The following is a 14147-nucleotide window of genomic DNA, read 5'->3' on the forward strand; positions in this document are numbered from 1 at the left end:
TTGCCCAACAGGCATTAAGGAAGAGACTCGCTTTTGTAAATAGTTTATTTGGAGATTTTTAAAATAAAAATAATGTTCAGCTAAATATCACATTAAATCTGCAGAGAGTGGCAAACCACCTATCAGTAGTTCAAGAAATACTTAAATGTTCTGTTAATGATTTTTAAGCTTGGCTGTGGGAACCATAATGTACATCTAGCAGTGCATGAGTTCAGGAATTTTTTAAAATGCTTCTTGATGCATTCCACCCATTTTAGGGAGTATAAGTAATTGCTTTACTGGATTTCTACTTGATGTATCACACAGCATATATTCAGAGAGTAAATTTTGAGGTGTATTATAGCAAAAAGCTGTGTGAAGTTGTTGACATATGATGTTTAATTTGTTATTATATTTGAGATTATTTGTGTTAAGAAAGTCCACTTTTCTTACAGAAGAGCACAAGCATCCAGCCTATAAAATTATGATCTATAAAACCCCAAAAGAGATAGGGAAAGAGGGGGAAACAATCAAACATAAGTTCCATCAACACTGTAGAATCAATGCAATTTGATATCACTTTAACTGCCGTGGCTCCCATAATTCCATATTGAGCCACGGCAGTTAAAGTGATACCAAACGGCATTAATTTTAAAGTATAGATGCACTGTGTTAATTACCATCAAGTTACCTTCAACATATGGTGCTGGAGCACCGTGATGTCTTCAGTCATCCAGATGGGAAGGAAACTGTCACCATCCTCCCATTTTTGGTAGTGAACCTGGGGCTTATGGCTTCAATCCAATGTAAAGTTAATGGAGAAAAACAGTGCAGTAATAGAGCTTTTTTCCTTTTTGAGTTGTGCCAGTTTCATTTGCTCTTGTGGTCTGTAGGCACATTGGTGTCTGTTCAGTTAGCTTCACAACTAGAAACTGCACTGAATTTCACTATTATACATTGTCGGGACCTACAGTAAATATCCACAAGCACATCAAGTGCATTGGTTAGGTGAAATGATTATTTAGTGCACCAGGAGTATATGTAAAGGTGAATATAGCACTGAACGAGACATGTAGAATAATCACAGGATGACTTAAACCTACACCTGTTGATAGATTCTATAAGCTAGCTGGCATTGCCCCCCCCCCCCCATGTGCGATGGGAAGTTACTGCCAATTGCAAGAGAAATAAGGTTCAACACTAAAAGCCACTAACTTTATGACTACCAGTGTCCATCCAGTAGACTTAAATCAAGGACAAACTTCATGAGAACCTCTAAATGTTCCCCCCACAACAGCAAGAATATCCCTGTGGGCAGCAAAATCAGGCAATTCCAACTGGATGGCCCCCCACAAGGGTCTTTCTCCAGGGGCAAACTAAGAATGGGCAACTTGGAAGTCCCTGAACAGATTCAGAAGTGGAGTTGGCAGATCAAAGGACAACCTGGCAAAATGGCACTACCTAGAACAGTGGTTCTCAGCCTGGGGTCCACAGATGTTTTTGGCCTACAACTCCCAGAAATCCCAGTCAGTTTACCAGCTGTTAGGATTTCTGGGAGTTGAAGGCCAAAAACATCTGGGGACCCCAGGTTGAGAACCACTAACCTAGAAGAATCCTCCAGCTTGTGTGACTGTGCAGCAGAACAAACAACTCAGCATCTGTATGCTTACCTACAATGCCCTGCCTCATGCACAGAGAAAAACTGTTTAAAGCTACAGACAATGCAGTCGCGGTTGCCCGTTTTTGGTCTAAAACTATTAAGCTGTTTGTGATTCCTTTAGTTTATCAGTTTTAAACTTATTTTATGTAATGCTTTTGACACAAAATAAATTAAAAAAATGAAACTAGAAGTATAGTTCCTTAAAACTACCTCATTACTTGTCTCCCCCATAAGAGACTGCCAGTTTGTTATAGAAGTTTAAAAAAACTCAACAAAATTCACTTAATACTAGTGCAATTTTATTTTACACTCCCTGAAAAGGCTGGAACTTGCCAGAGTGGGAGAAATCTTTTGCTCTGAACTGAAGCTTTAGTCATAATTCCAAATAATTATGCTGTTTTCCCCATTGCATAGTAATTCATCACTGTTATACAGAATACATGGAGTAGCAAGTTAAGCAAAATTTATCAAGAAAATCTGGACTGAACATCCCATGAGTAGGTGGTATTAGATCTCCTGAGCCACAAAACTGTGCACAGTCACTTTTGTTTTCAAAAATAGCTTCATATGTGTAGTTGTTGTATTCCCTTAGGTAGTAATGTGAATAGGGAGCTGTTCACTTAAAATCCTGCAAATCTGCAATATATTAAGTTACACATATTTAAAACTCTTATCAAGGCATTTATCACTGTCTTTCTCACATTTCTATCTATATAGTTAGTGAAACTTGCCTATATGTCATCTATCTCTTGGCACTTTTCACATGCATTAGAGGTAACTAAAATAAATATTAACTGATTATCACTGACTTACCAGTAACTGCCCAGTTCTTGTATTCTTTCTATTTTCATTGCATAGTGCTATAAGAAAATTTTCATCAGGATATTGAAGGATTCTCATTAATGCAAACAAGTATAACATCATTATAAATTCTTCACTATACGGTGGCTTGTTAAGTTGGCCTTCTTTCTTAAAAATATGTTTTAAATCCTTACACCTTCATTCAAGACTTCCAGTATGATTGTACATAAACAAAACTATGTATTGATGCTCCAGTGTTCTACTATGTTTGACATAAAACACCTTTTCAGAACTCATGAATCCAAACCTCAAGGACTGCACTCCTCAGTATTAATCTACCCAGATACCAAGATTGGCATTTGAGGCCCTCCAAGGGAATCTCAGTGGTGACAATTTGGGAATAATATGTTAGATAGCCCCGTGTTTTTAATGCCTCTCCTCAAAAATATTCAGTGAGCTCTGGCATTATCATTCTTTCAGCACCAGGTGCAGTTTTTGCATTGATATGCAAAACCACAAATAATAGCAAAACCTACCAGAAGCCCAAGGACACCATAAAGTTGCATTGGAGGACCTAAAATATGCCTAGAGAAGATATATTTTGTTGGGCATGGCTAAATGAAACTGCAGATACCAATGCTGCAATACATGAATGGTACTGTATATTTTCCCAGCCACTTAGATCCAAGGGTTCTATTGTAGGCTGGTGGTTTGCCATGTTTCTTATGGGTTGATGGTGCAGGTGCAAATATAAATACTGTGGAAGTCCACTTTCAGTTTTGGGTGGATTTAAATAATTTTAATGTGATTATGTAGATATAGTTGAGTTATGGATGATACTGATTTTTGTTGTCTTGCTCATATGACAATTTTGTATGTTTTCTTTTGATGACTCCAAAAGAGACTTTTTTGATGTTAAAAAGTCACTCATGAATGTAATGAATGTATCTATGAATGGAGGAAAGCAATATTTGGTTTTTAGGGGCAATTCAAGTTGTAGATCATTAACTACAAAGCTGTATACGTCTTGAGTTCAGACTATCTGTAAGTCTTGGAGATCACAGAAGTAGTAAAATCATAACTCCCAGGTGTGTCAAATGTTTCAAGTACCATATTTCTTGAGTCATTATATTGTTTTACTTAACTGTTTTCTAAATTCTGGACACTTTCAAAAGGTACATTACAGAACCTTGTAGCGATACAATTCAGTTTGGCTAAGAACTTCTAATTTGAAAGCGTGTGTGTGTGTTGAGTCTTTCTGCCAAGAATGTAGTTACTGTAAATCATCAAAACACTGTCCTTTGAAGAATTCAGTGCTATATAATACCTCTGCTACCTAACTCCATTCATACTCTTGTTTGTTTGTACAAGAAAAGATATAGTATGATACATTTGTCATTTGTAGTTTTTATTTAAAAATAATGTAAAACTGAACTTCTCATTCCAGTGTGTGAAAAACAGATGAAAGTGGTTTTCAAAGACTCACCTGAAGAACTTCTCCAGCCGTTTAAGGACAAATTGGAAACTTTTTTCTTGAAAGGTATGTGCTTTTCAAAACTGTTTGTTGGTATGTATTCTTAAGCATTATTCAGTTCTTTGGTGGTCTGTCTATTATAATAGCTGAGGCTGTTGCACAGTGCTGGTGGGCATCATTTCCAATAAATGTGGAAGGGAAACATTTTTAGCTAGCTTGGGTCCAGGTTATCTATAGGACCACAATCTTCCATATATATCTGCCTGACATTGAGTTCTATAAGGGAAACGGTAATGTAATGGCTGCTTTCCCATACAAGGAAATGGATATCCCCAAATGGGGAATATCTCTAAAGATATCTCTAGAAATACTTCAGTAGTTTTGTGTTAGATGTCTGAGAAGTCACATGCAGAGTGACACACAGTTTGATTATGTAAATAACTAAGTCATAATTTCATCTTTTTCTGTAAATTTAACTATTCACTTTACTATTTTGAAGAGACACTTCTAGCTTGAGCTTTATGCTCTGCGTGAATTTGGGTCAAAACATTTAAAATCTAGATGAAGATGGTTGATTTAATCATGCATTTATAAAACCACATGTAGTTAATTATGTCTGATATTGTGTGTAGAAGTTTATATTTTCATGTGTGTTCAAATACTCGTTTCTTAAATCATCACAAATGGTACCTAGCAACCAGAGTGCTATGCATGTTTACTCCAAGTGTATCCCACTGAGTTCAATAAGGTTTATTCCCATGTAAATTTTCACAGGATTGGAACCCTAGACTATAAATTTCTCAACATAGATCCCAGTTCCTCACTAATGATACATTTCAGGCAAATGCAATACATGTATTAAGCTATCCCATAAACTTAGCAGGGTTCCTGCAAGAAAAGGTTTCCACAGTGGGAGTGTTTCAATCACAGGTATGTCTGTTCTGGTGGTCTTTTCATCTCATTTAATTAGCAGTTTATATTTATGGCTCCAGCAGTAAGTGAGCTTGAGAAAGCACTGTGTATATGTGCACATTAACACCACAGTCTCCCACACTTTCATATGTATATATAGCCGCCTACTAAACGCTTTACACCAGTCTACTGTTCTAATTAAGCTGCTCTAAATAACCAGAAAAAATAACTATTAGAGGGCAAGGGCTCGGTTCTGTTCATTCACATTTTTTTCTACAGTTTTGTACAGATAAACATTTCCCTTTCTTTTTCAAGTGTACTATGAAATATTTGTGTTTTAAACATAAATCTTCAGGATGACGGGGCAGCATGGAGGTAAAATAACTTCAGTTTAAAAGAATGTAAAATTTAAAGCATGGAGGTAAAATAACTTCAGTTTAAAAGAATTTAAAGTTTAAAGCAATAAATATAATTTAAATTGACCAAAATGAACAAATTAACAACTTGAAACACTTCAAAAGTTTAAAATGGTTTAAAGCTACGTAGGGGAATATTTGAGAAGAAATAAATTAGGACCTGCAGGCTTCAGTAAAAACTCATTTTTCATTTAGCACAAGAATGAAGACATCACTGTCATTTTGAAGGGGACACTAGCCCCGTGCTCCTCCAAGTCTCCCCACAGATAATTCCTTCTGCTTGTTAGAGAAAGGCCGCTACTGCAGAGCTCAGTGCTTAGACACATGTCGAGAGAGGCAGTGTTGTGCTTTCAAACCTCCCAGATCTCTACCTGTCATCTCCAGCACCTTCAGTTCAGACTTGGACTGTACTATTATTCAGCACAGTTTCTTTTATTAATGTTGGGTGATTTCTATGTGGTATTATGCTTAGCCGTCATGCTGCTGAAGTTATAGTTTTCCTGTAAAGCACAGTGCAGTAGTCTCCTCAGAATGTGACCAATAAATGGATTACTGTGATATAAATTGTCCCTGTCTACAGCTCGCGTCCTGTTTTGCTCCAGAAACAGCCTTACAACACAAGCAAAAGTATCCAAAAAAGCTTTACTTCAGCAAAATAATGAGAATAACACAAATAGCAGTAAAGGAAACAGAAGGTAAACTTCAAAAGCAATTGAAAAGTCTTACAGCAAACGTGAAACAAAAGTCTTTGGCAACAAGTCTCCACAGCAGACAGGAGCAAGAATCTTTGGCAAAAAAAGGCTTGCAGTATACAGAAACAAGAATCTGTGGCAAGAAGTCTTTTGCAATGCCAACGTTTGAGCTGGAGCACAGAGTCTGGAACACAAACAAACTAAGTAGGTCAGTGCTGCCAACACTGACTACAGGCTTCACTGCTAATTTATAGCCTTGAGCTCCCAGCACAGATGTTCCTAGGGTGAGGTCTAATTGCTTAGCATTTTTGCTATGATTCTAGCTGATCTTCTCCTTCTTTTGTCCTTCGGCATTCTAAAAATGTAGGGACCTGTAGTATATCTTCCTCGCCTTCTCCTTCCTCCTCAACACTTGGCCCCAAATCTCCAAATGCTACCTCTTCAGCCTCCTGTTCTACCTCCTCCTCAGAAGCAGAAGAGTAGTCCATAGCAGCTTGCATACCATTTGAAGTTAAGCATTCTGGGCCACAGATTCTACTTGAACTCTAATAATCGAGATTAAGCTAGGAGGGCTCCCACATTATGCATCCACTTTCTCAGGAGGATTCAGGAGCAAGCAATCAAAAGAGCCATTGTCTATTTGACCCCTGTTTATTGGCCCTCATTCAGCCCATTCCAACATCATTCCAGCACCTGAATAGCATCAGCTGATTCTGGTAACAAATTTATTTATTTATTTATTTATTTATTTATTTATTTATTACATTTATATCCCACCCTTCTCACTCTGAAGGGAACTCAGAGCGGCTTACAAATTAAATTTATATACAATATTATATTATTACCATAGCACAATACTGGCATAAAATTACTATATTGCACTATATCAATATATTGTAATATTATTAGTAATATTACATGTAATATATAATATATAATTAATATTATTACATTGTATTAATTAGTATTATATCGTATTACAATATAATATTATCAATATTATATGTATATACAATATATTATATTATTATATATTATTGTAAATTAAACAAAGAGGAAAAATAGATTGTCATCAGAATACTGATTACTGCACCCAACTCTAAACCTTCTGATAAACTCACTCAGAAACTTCCTATAGATATTGAACAGTTTTGGGGACTGAGAGCAAAACTGTTTTTTATTGGCTGTAGTGACTGTAAAATGGTCAGTGCTGGAAAAGATATTGCCCCACAGCACCATTAAATGAAGTATCGCCAATGTATATTTCTGCCTGAGATTTTCCCATGCAATGAGAGTTGTTTACAGAAAAGCTGTTCTTGAGCATTTTGATGGACTAAAATTTGCTTTACACATGGCATTCACTCATAACCTATGTGGGAGAAATGAACAAAAATTACTTGTTATAATTTGTTACAGAAGACGCAGAACATGGTAGCTATCTGAGGCCAGCTGTTCCTACTTGTAAAGGACTGATCTGGGAAGAAATTCCTGGATGTTTGTTAACCGAAGTATGATATGCCACACAACTATTTTTAATTACTGGATATTTTCAATTAGTGGTAAAAAAAATAGTGAAATAGACATTTGAAGTAATCAGAAATATGCTTCACAATTCATCAATTTTTCCATCCATGCCATATGTTTCTAGTGAAACATAGAGGCTGGTTGAATAACTGCAATTTCCATGTTTTAAAAAATTCCATTTGTTACTAAACATTTATTGAGATCCTGATTTTCATTGCCTCGGTCACAGGCATTTTGATCTGTCTTTCCATGGTCATGAATTGCAACAGCTGTAGGCAACTGGAAAAATATTAGAGATGCCAGGGATAGGACATGACAGCAGCAGTACTTTGAACATTAGGAAGAGATAATGCTGCAATGTCATTTTTGAATAGTGATGTTTATTCATTCCTGTTGTTGTTGTCTATAGTTGGGGGGAAATACTCACTTTCTTTAAGTATTGATAGATTATATGAAATTAACCTTCCCTTTTGAAGTTATAGACAGTACAGCTGTAGTGTTGCTAGTGTTATGCAAACAAATTGGGGAAGGGGGAAGTATCCAAATACATGCAGAGATCACATTAGTATAAGTTAACCCTCGGTGGCGTAGTAGATTAAAGCCTCATGACTTGAAGGTTGGGTTACTGACCTGAAGGCTGCCAGGTTTGAATCCCACCTGGGGAGAGCGCGGATGAGCTCCCTCTATCAGCTCCAGCTCCATGTAGGAACATGAGAGAAGCCTCCCACAAGGATGGTAAAAACATTTTTAAAAAACCATCCGGGCGTCCCCTGGGCAACGTCCTTGCAGACGGCCAATTCTCTCACTCCAGAAGCGACTCAAGTTGCTCCTGACATGAAAAAAAACTCATTTAAAACATCTGGCTTCATATTGACTGTCATTCTTAACCAACAATGAATTGTTCTTTGGTATTTTTGAGAACAGAAACCATTACACGAAATTATTTGGGTCTGTTGTGTTATTTAAAGTTCCAGCTGTAATGAAATGACTTTGTGTAGCCTTTATCTTTTCAAAGGTATTTTTTAAATGCCTTGTATGATTTGTATGATGATTCTTATGATTACTTAATGGGGGTTGATGCACTGACAAATTTACACTATTTGAATTATAATCCTTATGATCCTTAAATGTTAAGTTTTCCTTCAGTTAAAGCTATTCAGTCAGTAGCTCTTCATATGTTCAAAGGTATATTTTTTCCAATTCTGGTCAAAAAAGTTTGTTCATATACAGAGCGCTAAATTAGATCTAAATTGGCCATGACTATAGAATGCTCTAACATGGAATTTGAAAGCAGAGGTTAACCACTATCTCTGTTTTGAGAATAGAGTTCAGGGGATGAGAGCTAAGGCTGTTATTTCCTGCCTCTCTAAAGCCATGTGTTGGCAGATCTTGCTACTAGAGATACTAGTCCTTGATTATCCCCTTTTTGTCTTCAGATTGAGATTGAGACACTTCAATCATTCTCCTAGTTGCAGGGAGAAATCTAGAGTTAGATTCAGTTTTAATCCCAAAGTGGATTGATTGAAAATATATTGTTACCCAATACTAGTAAATCATTATCATCATCATCCTCATCATCATCATCATTATTTGTAGACCGCCCTATCTCCCAAAGGGACTCAGAGCGGTTTCCAATCAGAGGGTAAATCCCTCAGATTTCACTGGGTCTCTTCTGAGAATGTCAAAAACTGGATTTAGCCCAATTTCCACCTTTAGCTCTAGCCAACTCTCTATATCCATACTGGTAATCACTATCTATTTGGAAAAATGCCCATCTACTCCTTAAAATGCAAATCTCCCTCCTTCAAGATACCCAACAATGTAGCAAAATTGGCCCTTCGTTGGGACTGATGCACTCTACTCTGGCTGCTTCCTACCTCTAAAACAAACTCTTGACTAGTTATTGTTACTTTCCTGCACCATACCTGCATGTTCCTTAAATATCTTGTGAAAAAACGTTGGTTTAAAAAGGTGGCACTAAGATTTTTATGCTTTTTTGATGGACACAATACAGGCATCACCACAACATAGACATCGGAATTTGGTTTTTATCACCATGCCTACTCCTATAATTGAATTATAGTTTATGTATTTTATGCATGTTGAGCACTGGTATAATTTCAGTATCTTTTTTGTCCAACTACAGCCTTATCACTTTGGCCACAGGAATCACCATGCATCATGGCGAATCTGGCGGTGTTTAGCAGGGGGAACCCATCACCCCACGCCCTGCATTGCCCAACTTACCCAAACTCCACCCCATGGGGGGAAGCATCTGCCTCCTGGCTTCCCCATGTTAATCTCTATGCAACACAGGAAGCCTCCCATGTTGCTGCCACAGTGGCATATGCCAGTTCTTCTCCATTTGCACCACAAAGCCCTGCTGGAAGTAGCTCTACATCATGGGATGGGAGCTGGTGGGCTCCGGTGGGCAAATGGAAAGGAACTGACGTTTGCTGCCAATTTTAAGCCCACCTGATGAGGTTGTTCACCAGTGTAGGAAATAAGATATTCAGAAAGGTTCTGAGAATATTTCTTTTCAGTGATAGGCATTTTCATTCTAGTTATCTCTTGAATAGTATAGTCTGAACAAACATTGGCCTATCGAGCACAGGCTCCAATTGAACCAAATCTTTTCTTTGGCTCAACTTCAGGCTGTTGTGAGTTTAAGTGTAATATATACATGTTTGTTTCACCATTAATTTTGTCAGCTAGAATTTATGCTGACAGCTATGTCATTTTTGGCATGTACAATGGAGATAGCATTGCCTTGTGTTTGTAGTGCACTGTGTATTTTGATAATGTAATTTGGGCATAATAGTTTGTGTGTTGGACTACAAGTGTGAAGAACAGGCTTGAATTCCTACTCTACAAAGGAAACTTCGTAACCTGGGCAAGTCAGATATCTTTAGCCTAAAGAAACTGTGATATATTCACCTTAGGGTCGCTACAAGTCAGAAATTATTTCAAAGCACAAAGAACGAACAAGACAGTTTAGGGATTGGGAAGGAGTGTATATTTGATCAAAGATATTTTCTATATATTAAATGTAATTAAAACTTTTCTCTACTTTTCTGAGTTCTCATATATGAGTTCACATGTATCTCATACTGAACACTGTACAGAACTAAACAAGAAGATACTCATTTTGTACATTGATGTACAATTCACATTTGACAATTTTATTGACATTAAAATTCTTACTAACCATTTCTAAAACTGGCTGGTTTCTCACATACTGTTTTCCCCAGAAAATGAAAAGCTGTCAAAGGCATTCATTCACCACAGAATTTTGTAAAAATCATAGAATTCTTTTATATACTATTGTTGCACACGTACATGCACATACTCCCATACATTTTCATTCATGCTTTTAATCTAATCATTGTGTTAGCATACACTGAAAGAAAGAGAGAGTGTGTGCAAAGAAACAGATGTGCTCCATATAAAATACACTATAAATCTTATCTTGCAATTTCTTTGCTCCAAACTCTCTGTCACAAACTGTCAAATACCCAATTTTCATTCTGGTATAAAATGTTCATTTTCTGACATGGCGCCAACCACCATATGCCAGAATAAAGTCAGTAAGCAGCAATAAAAAAGGCAACATAAGCACCTTTGAAATGGTACAAAGCAATTAACAGTGGGGAAAAGTCTATATAAATCTATGGAGAATTAATCTCAGGTTTGCCACTATCCTGCTGCGTATTTACAATGAGCCTCTGCTCCCGACCACCAGAGGTGGCTTACTTTGTAAAAGGAGAATGCTCTAATGAGGGAAGGGAGGGGGAATACATGAAAAACAAAAGCAGTTGTTCTTTATATCCCCTTTTCTTGACCCTTTAAATATTTTCGAAAATAATAGTTTGGATATGTTTTGATCTGTGAGGCTCCTAGACAACCTTCATGCCTATGTTTTTGCGTGATCATATGTAATCAATCTTTTCAAAGCTCAATGAGCAAAAATAATCTCAGTTTCATAAATCATTGTAAGCATCCCACAGGAGGAGGTTGTGCTGTGGTTTTTATCTTCTAAAATACTTCAGACCACAATTTTTGTAAGTTTTCCTAAAGCTAAGTTTATTCTATTATTCCATACAATTACCGATTCTCTAACAATCAAGTCTAGCAACCAATTTGCTTATTATTTAGGTATTTACAACAGTCTTCTGATTTAGAGAAGACCTGTTTCCCATTCTTATTGGCCATCATTCATCATTCATCAGGGAGCATTGTCCTGCAATAAGAATGTGCTGGTCTTTTCTATTTTTTCCCTTCCTTTTTAATACTTACAGTAGAGGATTGTAGCTTTATTAAATCTGCCTAGTTTATTTTGGGAAATGAAGAACAGATTGGTTTTAAACTTCGTCTGTTTAAAAGAGATTAAAACTAATTTCCCAGTTTCCTAAACAGTTTGGGAATGTTTAACAATCTTAGAAAGATTAATCAAAGACTTTCTACTTGGAATACAAGGAAATAGAAAGCATACATTTCTGTTATGTTAGGAAATAATAGGTCTCAAAAGTTACTGCTGATAACTGTGAGGGATGGGAAGGAATAATTGATTAATATCAGTGTCAGTGTATGCTAATTATACAATTTTAACCTATTATTATTAAGGTTATGTTTATGTTTATTTATACCCCATTTTATCTTTCCACAAAGGAGACTCAAAGCGGCTGCAGTGCTTACACAATGCTTACACAAGAGTCATGTGGAAAAAAGATTTTTCCACAACTCTAGCACTCAAAACCAGTACTTAAATTTTTAGTACACTTTTTAAAATAATGAATTTTGAGAGGCGCATCCACTTTTATGCTGTATCAGCATTTTACCATAGAAGATACTCATTTAAAACATTATTTTTTTAATTTTATGTTTTTCATCTTCTTTGTTCGAACTTTCTTTTAAAATTCTGTTTTCAAAAGCTTTTTTTTTTTAAAAAAAAGTATTTAAAAAAAGATATTCAAGAACAAAATAAAAATACAATATCTGGCTTAGCTTACTTCACAGTCATAATTGTATAGTAAACTTACATACAAGACTATTTTGACAAATTTATAGGCAATGTTAACTATTTTTAAACAAAGCATAATTTCTTCGTTTCCTTGCATTACCTCTGACTTTCTTCTGTGGATGGAATGTATAAATATACTGTGTTTCATGTGTTATGCACTTGAACAGCATTAAGACTTTTCAAAATCTCTTTACTTTAGGGGCATATACCATAACCTTTACAAATCCACATACAAAAATATGTTTATACTCCTCATAATGAAAGTATCTGTCACTTATTATTAATAAGTCTATTATGTTATTCCATATGCTTTTGTTGAACAAAGCAACATTGGTTTGATAACTATGTGACTACCCTGTAGGTGTACCATTTTGCATTATTAAACTGTATTATAGCTATAGCATTTACAACATATTTTGCTTAAATTTCCTTATGAATTAGAGATTATTTGGATGTTACAAGCAGAGGGAGGGCCAGGAAGTTCAAATAATACTTTATTTCCTATCCCTCCTCCATCTCCCCGAGGGGACTCGAGATGGCTAACATGGGGCCAAGCCCAAAGAACGAAACACAAACATTATTAAAACATAACTAAACAGTATAACAAAAACAGAATAAAATAAAATGATACAATATAAAACAATAAAAGTTAAATTCAAGTGATAAAATAATATAAAACAGACTAAGGATAAAATAGAGGGGTGGTCAGGTCAAAAATGCAGATATATAGTTGTAAGGCCATTTAATAAAGTGTCTGAACAAAGTGCCAAAATGTACTCTAAGAGAATTTGAGATAGAGTAGGAGGTCAAGTTATTTTCAATAGGGGAGAATCCTGTTTTGTGTCTCTGGTGTAAGCAGGACTCTCACATCATTCCTGTGACAAGGTGCACATATAGTGTATGCATCTCACCGTAGAATCCATAATTGTGAACAAGTCCAGTGAGAAAGAAAGTAGAGTTGATGTTAGCCCTGTCAAAACAAATCACACATTCAGACCGAGATCTTACGTCACATTTGCAAACATATTTTATGTAGTTAGAAATTACTTAAGGGATCAATACCCAGAACCCACCTTAAACCTAAAGGACTACTCAAATGACAGAAGTTTGCAACATGGGCAATTGGGACACTTGGGGAGGACACAGCTAGCCTCCTAATATTCTAGGGAAGGGTTTTTGTTCCAGAAGCATTCTGTCCTGATGTTTTGCCTACATCTATGGCAGGCACCCTCAGAGGTTGTGAACCTAGGGAAGATTTTGGGCACACCATGGCTGAGGAACAGGAAGGGACTTACCACATCATCTTGAAGCACATCCCCTGCTTATGCCACAGCTTATCACTACTTATAATATTTATCAAGATGTTTCAGGGGGTTGGACTGGATGGCCCGTGAGGTCTCTTCCAACTCTACGATTCTATGAAATGGATGCTTCAAATGGTGTGTTTAACCACCTTAATAAAACATGTTTAAATATGAAAACTGTATCTAAAGATAAATGGGTGGCCTGCCTAGGACTTTACTGGGACAGGGAAATTAGGAGAATTTGACATCTGCCATGGTTAATATAGCTATTTTTTATTTGAGACATTGTCAGGTCTAGATTATGAGTTTATTTTCTGTTTTGCTTAATTTTGTTACAATTGGTTTCAAAAATGTATACATTCCAA

The 14147-nt window shown here is 36.2% G+C and overlaps 1 protein-coding gene across 6 annotated transcripts in view; it reads left to right on the plus strand.

Annotated features, from left to right (window-relative positions):
• Positions 1 to 14147, plus strand: part of fmn1 (formin 1) — a 222357-nt gene that overhangs the window by 188434 nt on the left and 19776 nt on the right. For all 6 annotated transcript variants that reach the window (XM_062968198.1, XM_062968197.1, XM_062968199.1 and 3 more), the window contains one exon: positions 3888 to 3980. In XM_062968198.1, the coding sequence (XP_062824268.1) occupies positions 3888 to 3980 (93 nt within the window). The remainder of the gene's footprint in view (positions 1 to 3887; positions 3981 to 14147) is intronic.

This window comes from Anolis carolinensis, chromosome 1 (assembly GCF_035594765.1).
Source record: "Anolis carolinensis isolate JA03-04 chromosome 1, rAnoCar3.1.pri, whole genome shotgun sequence".
Lineage (NCBI taxonomy): Eukaryota > Metazoa > Chordata > Lepidosauria > Squamata > Dactyloidae > Anolis > Anolis carolinensis.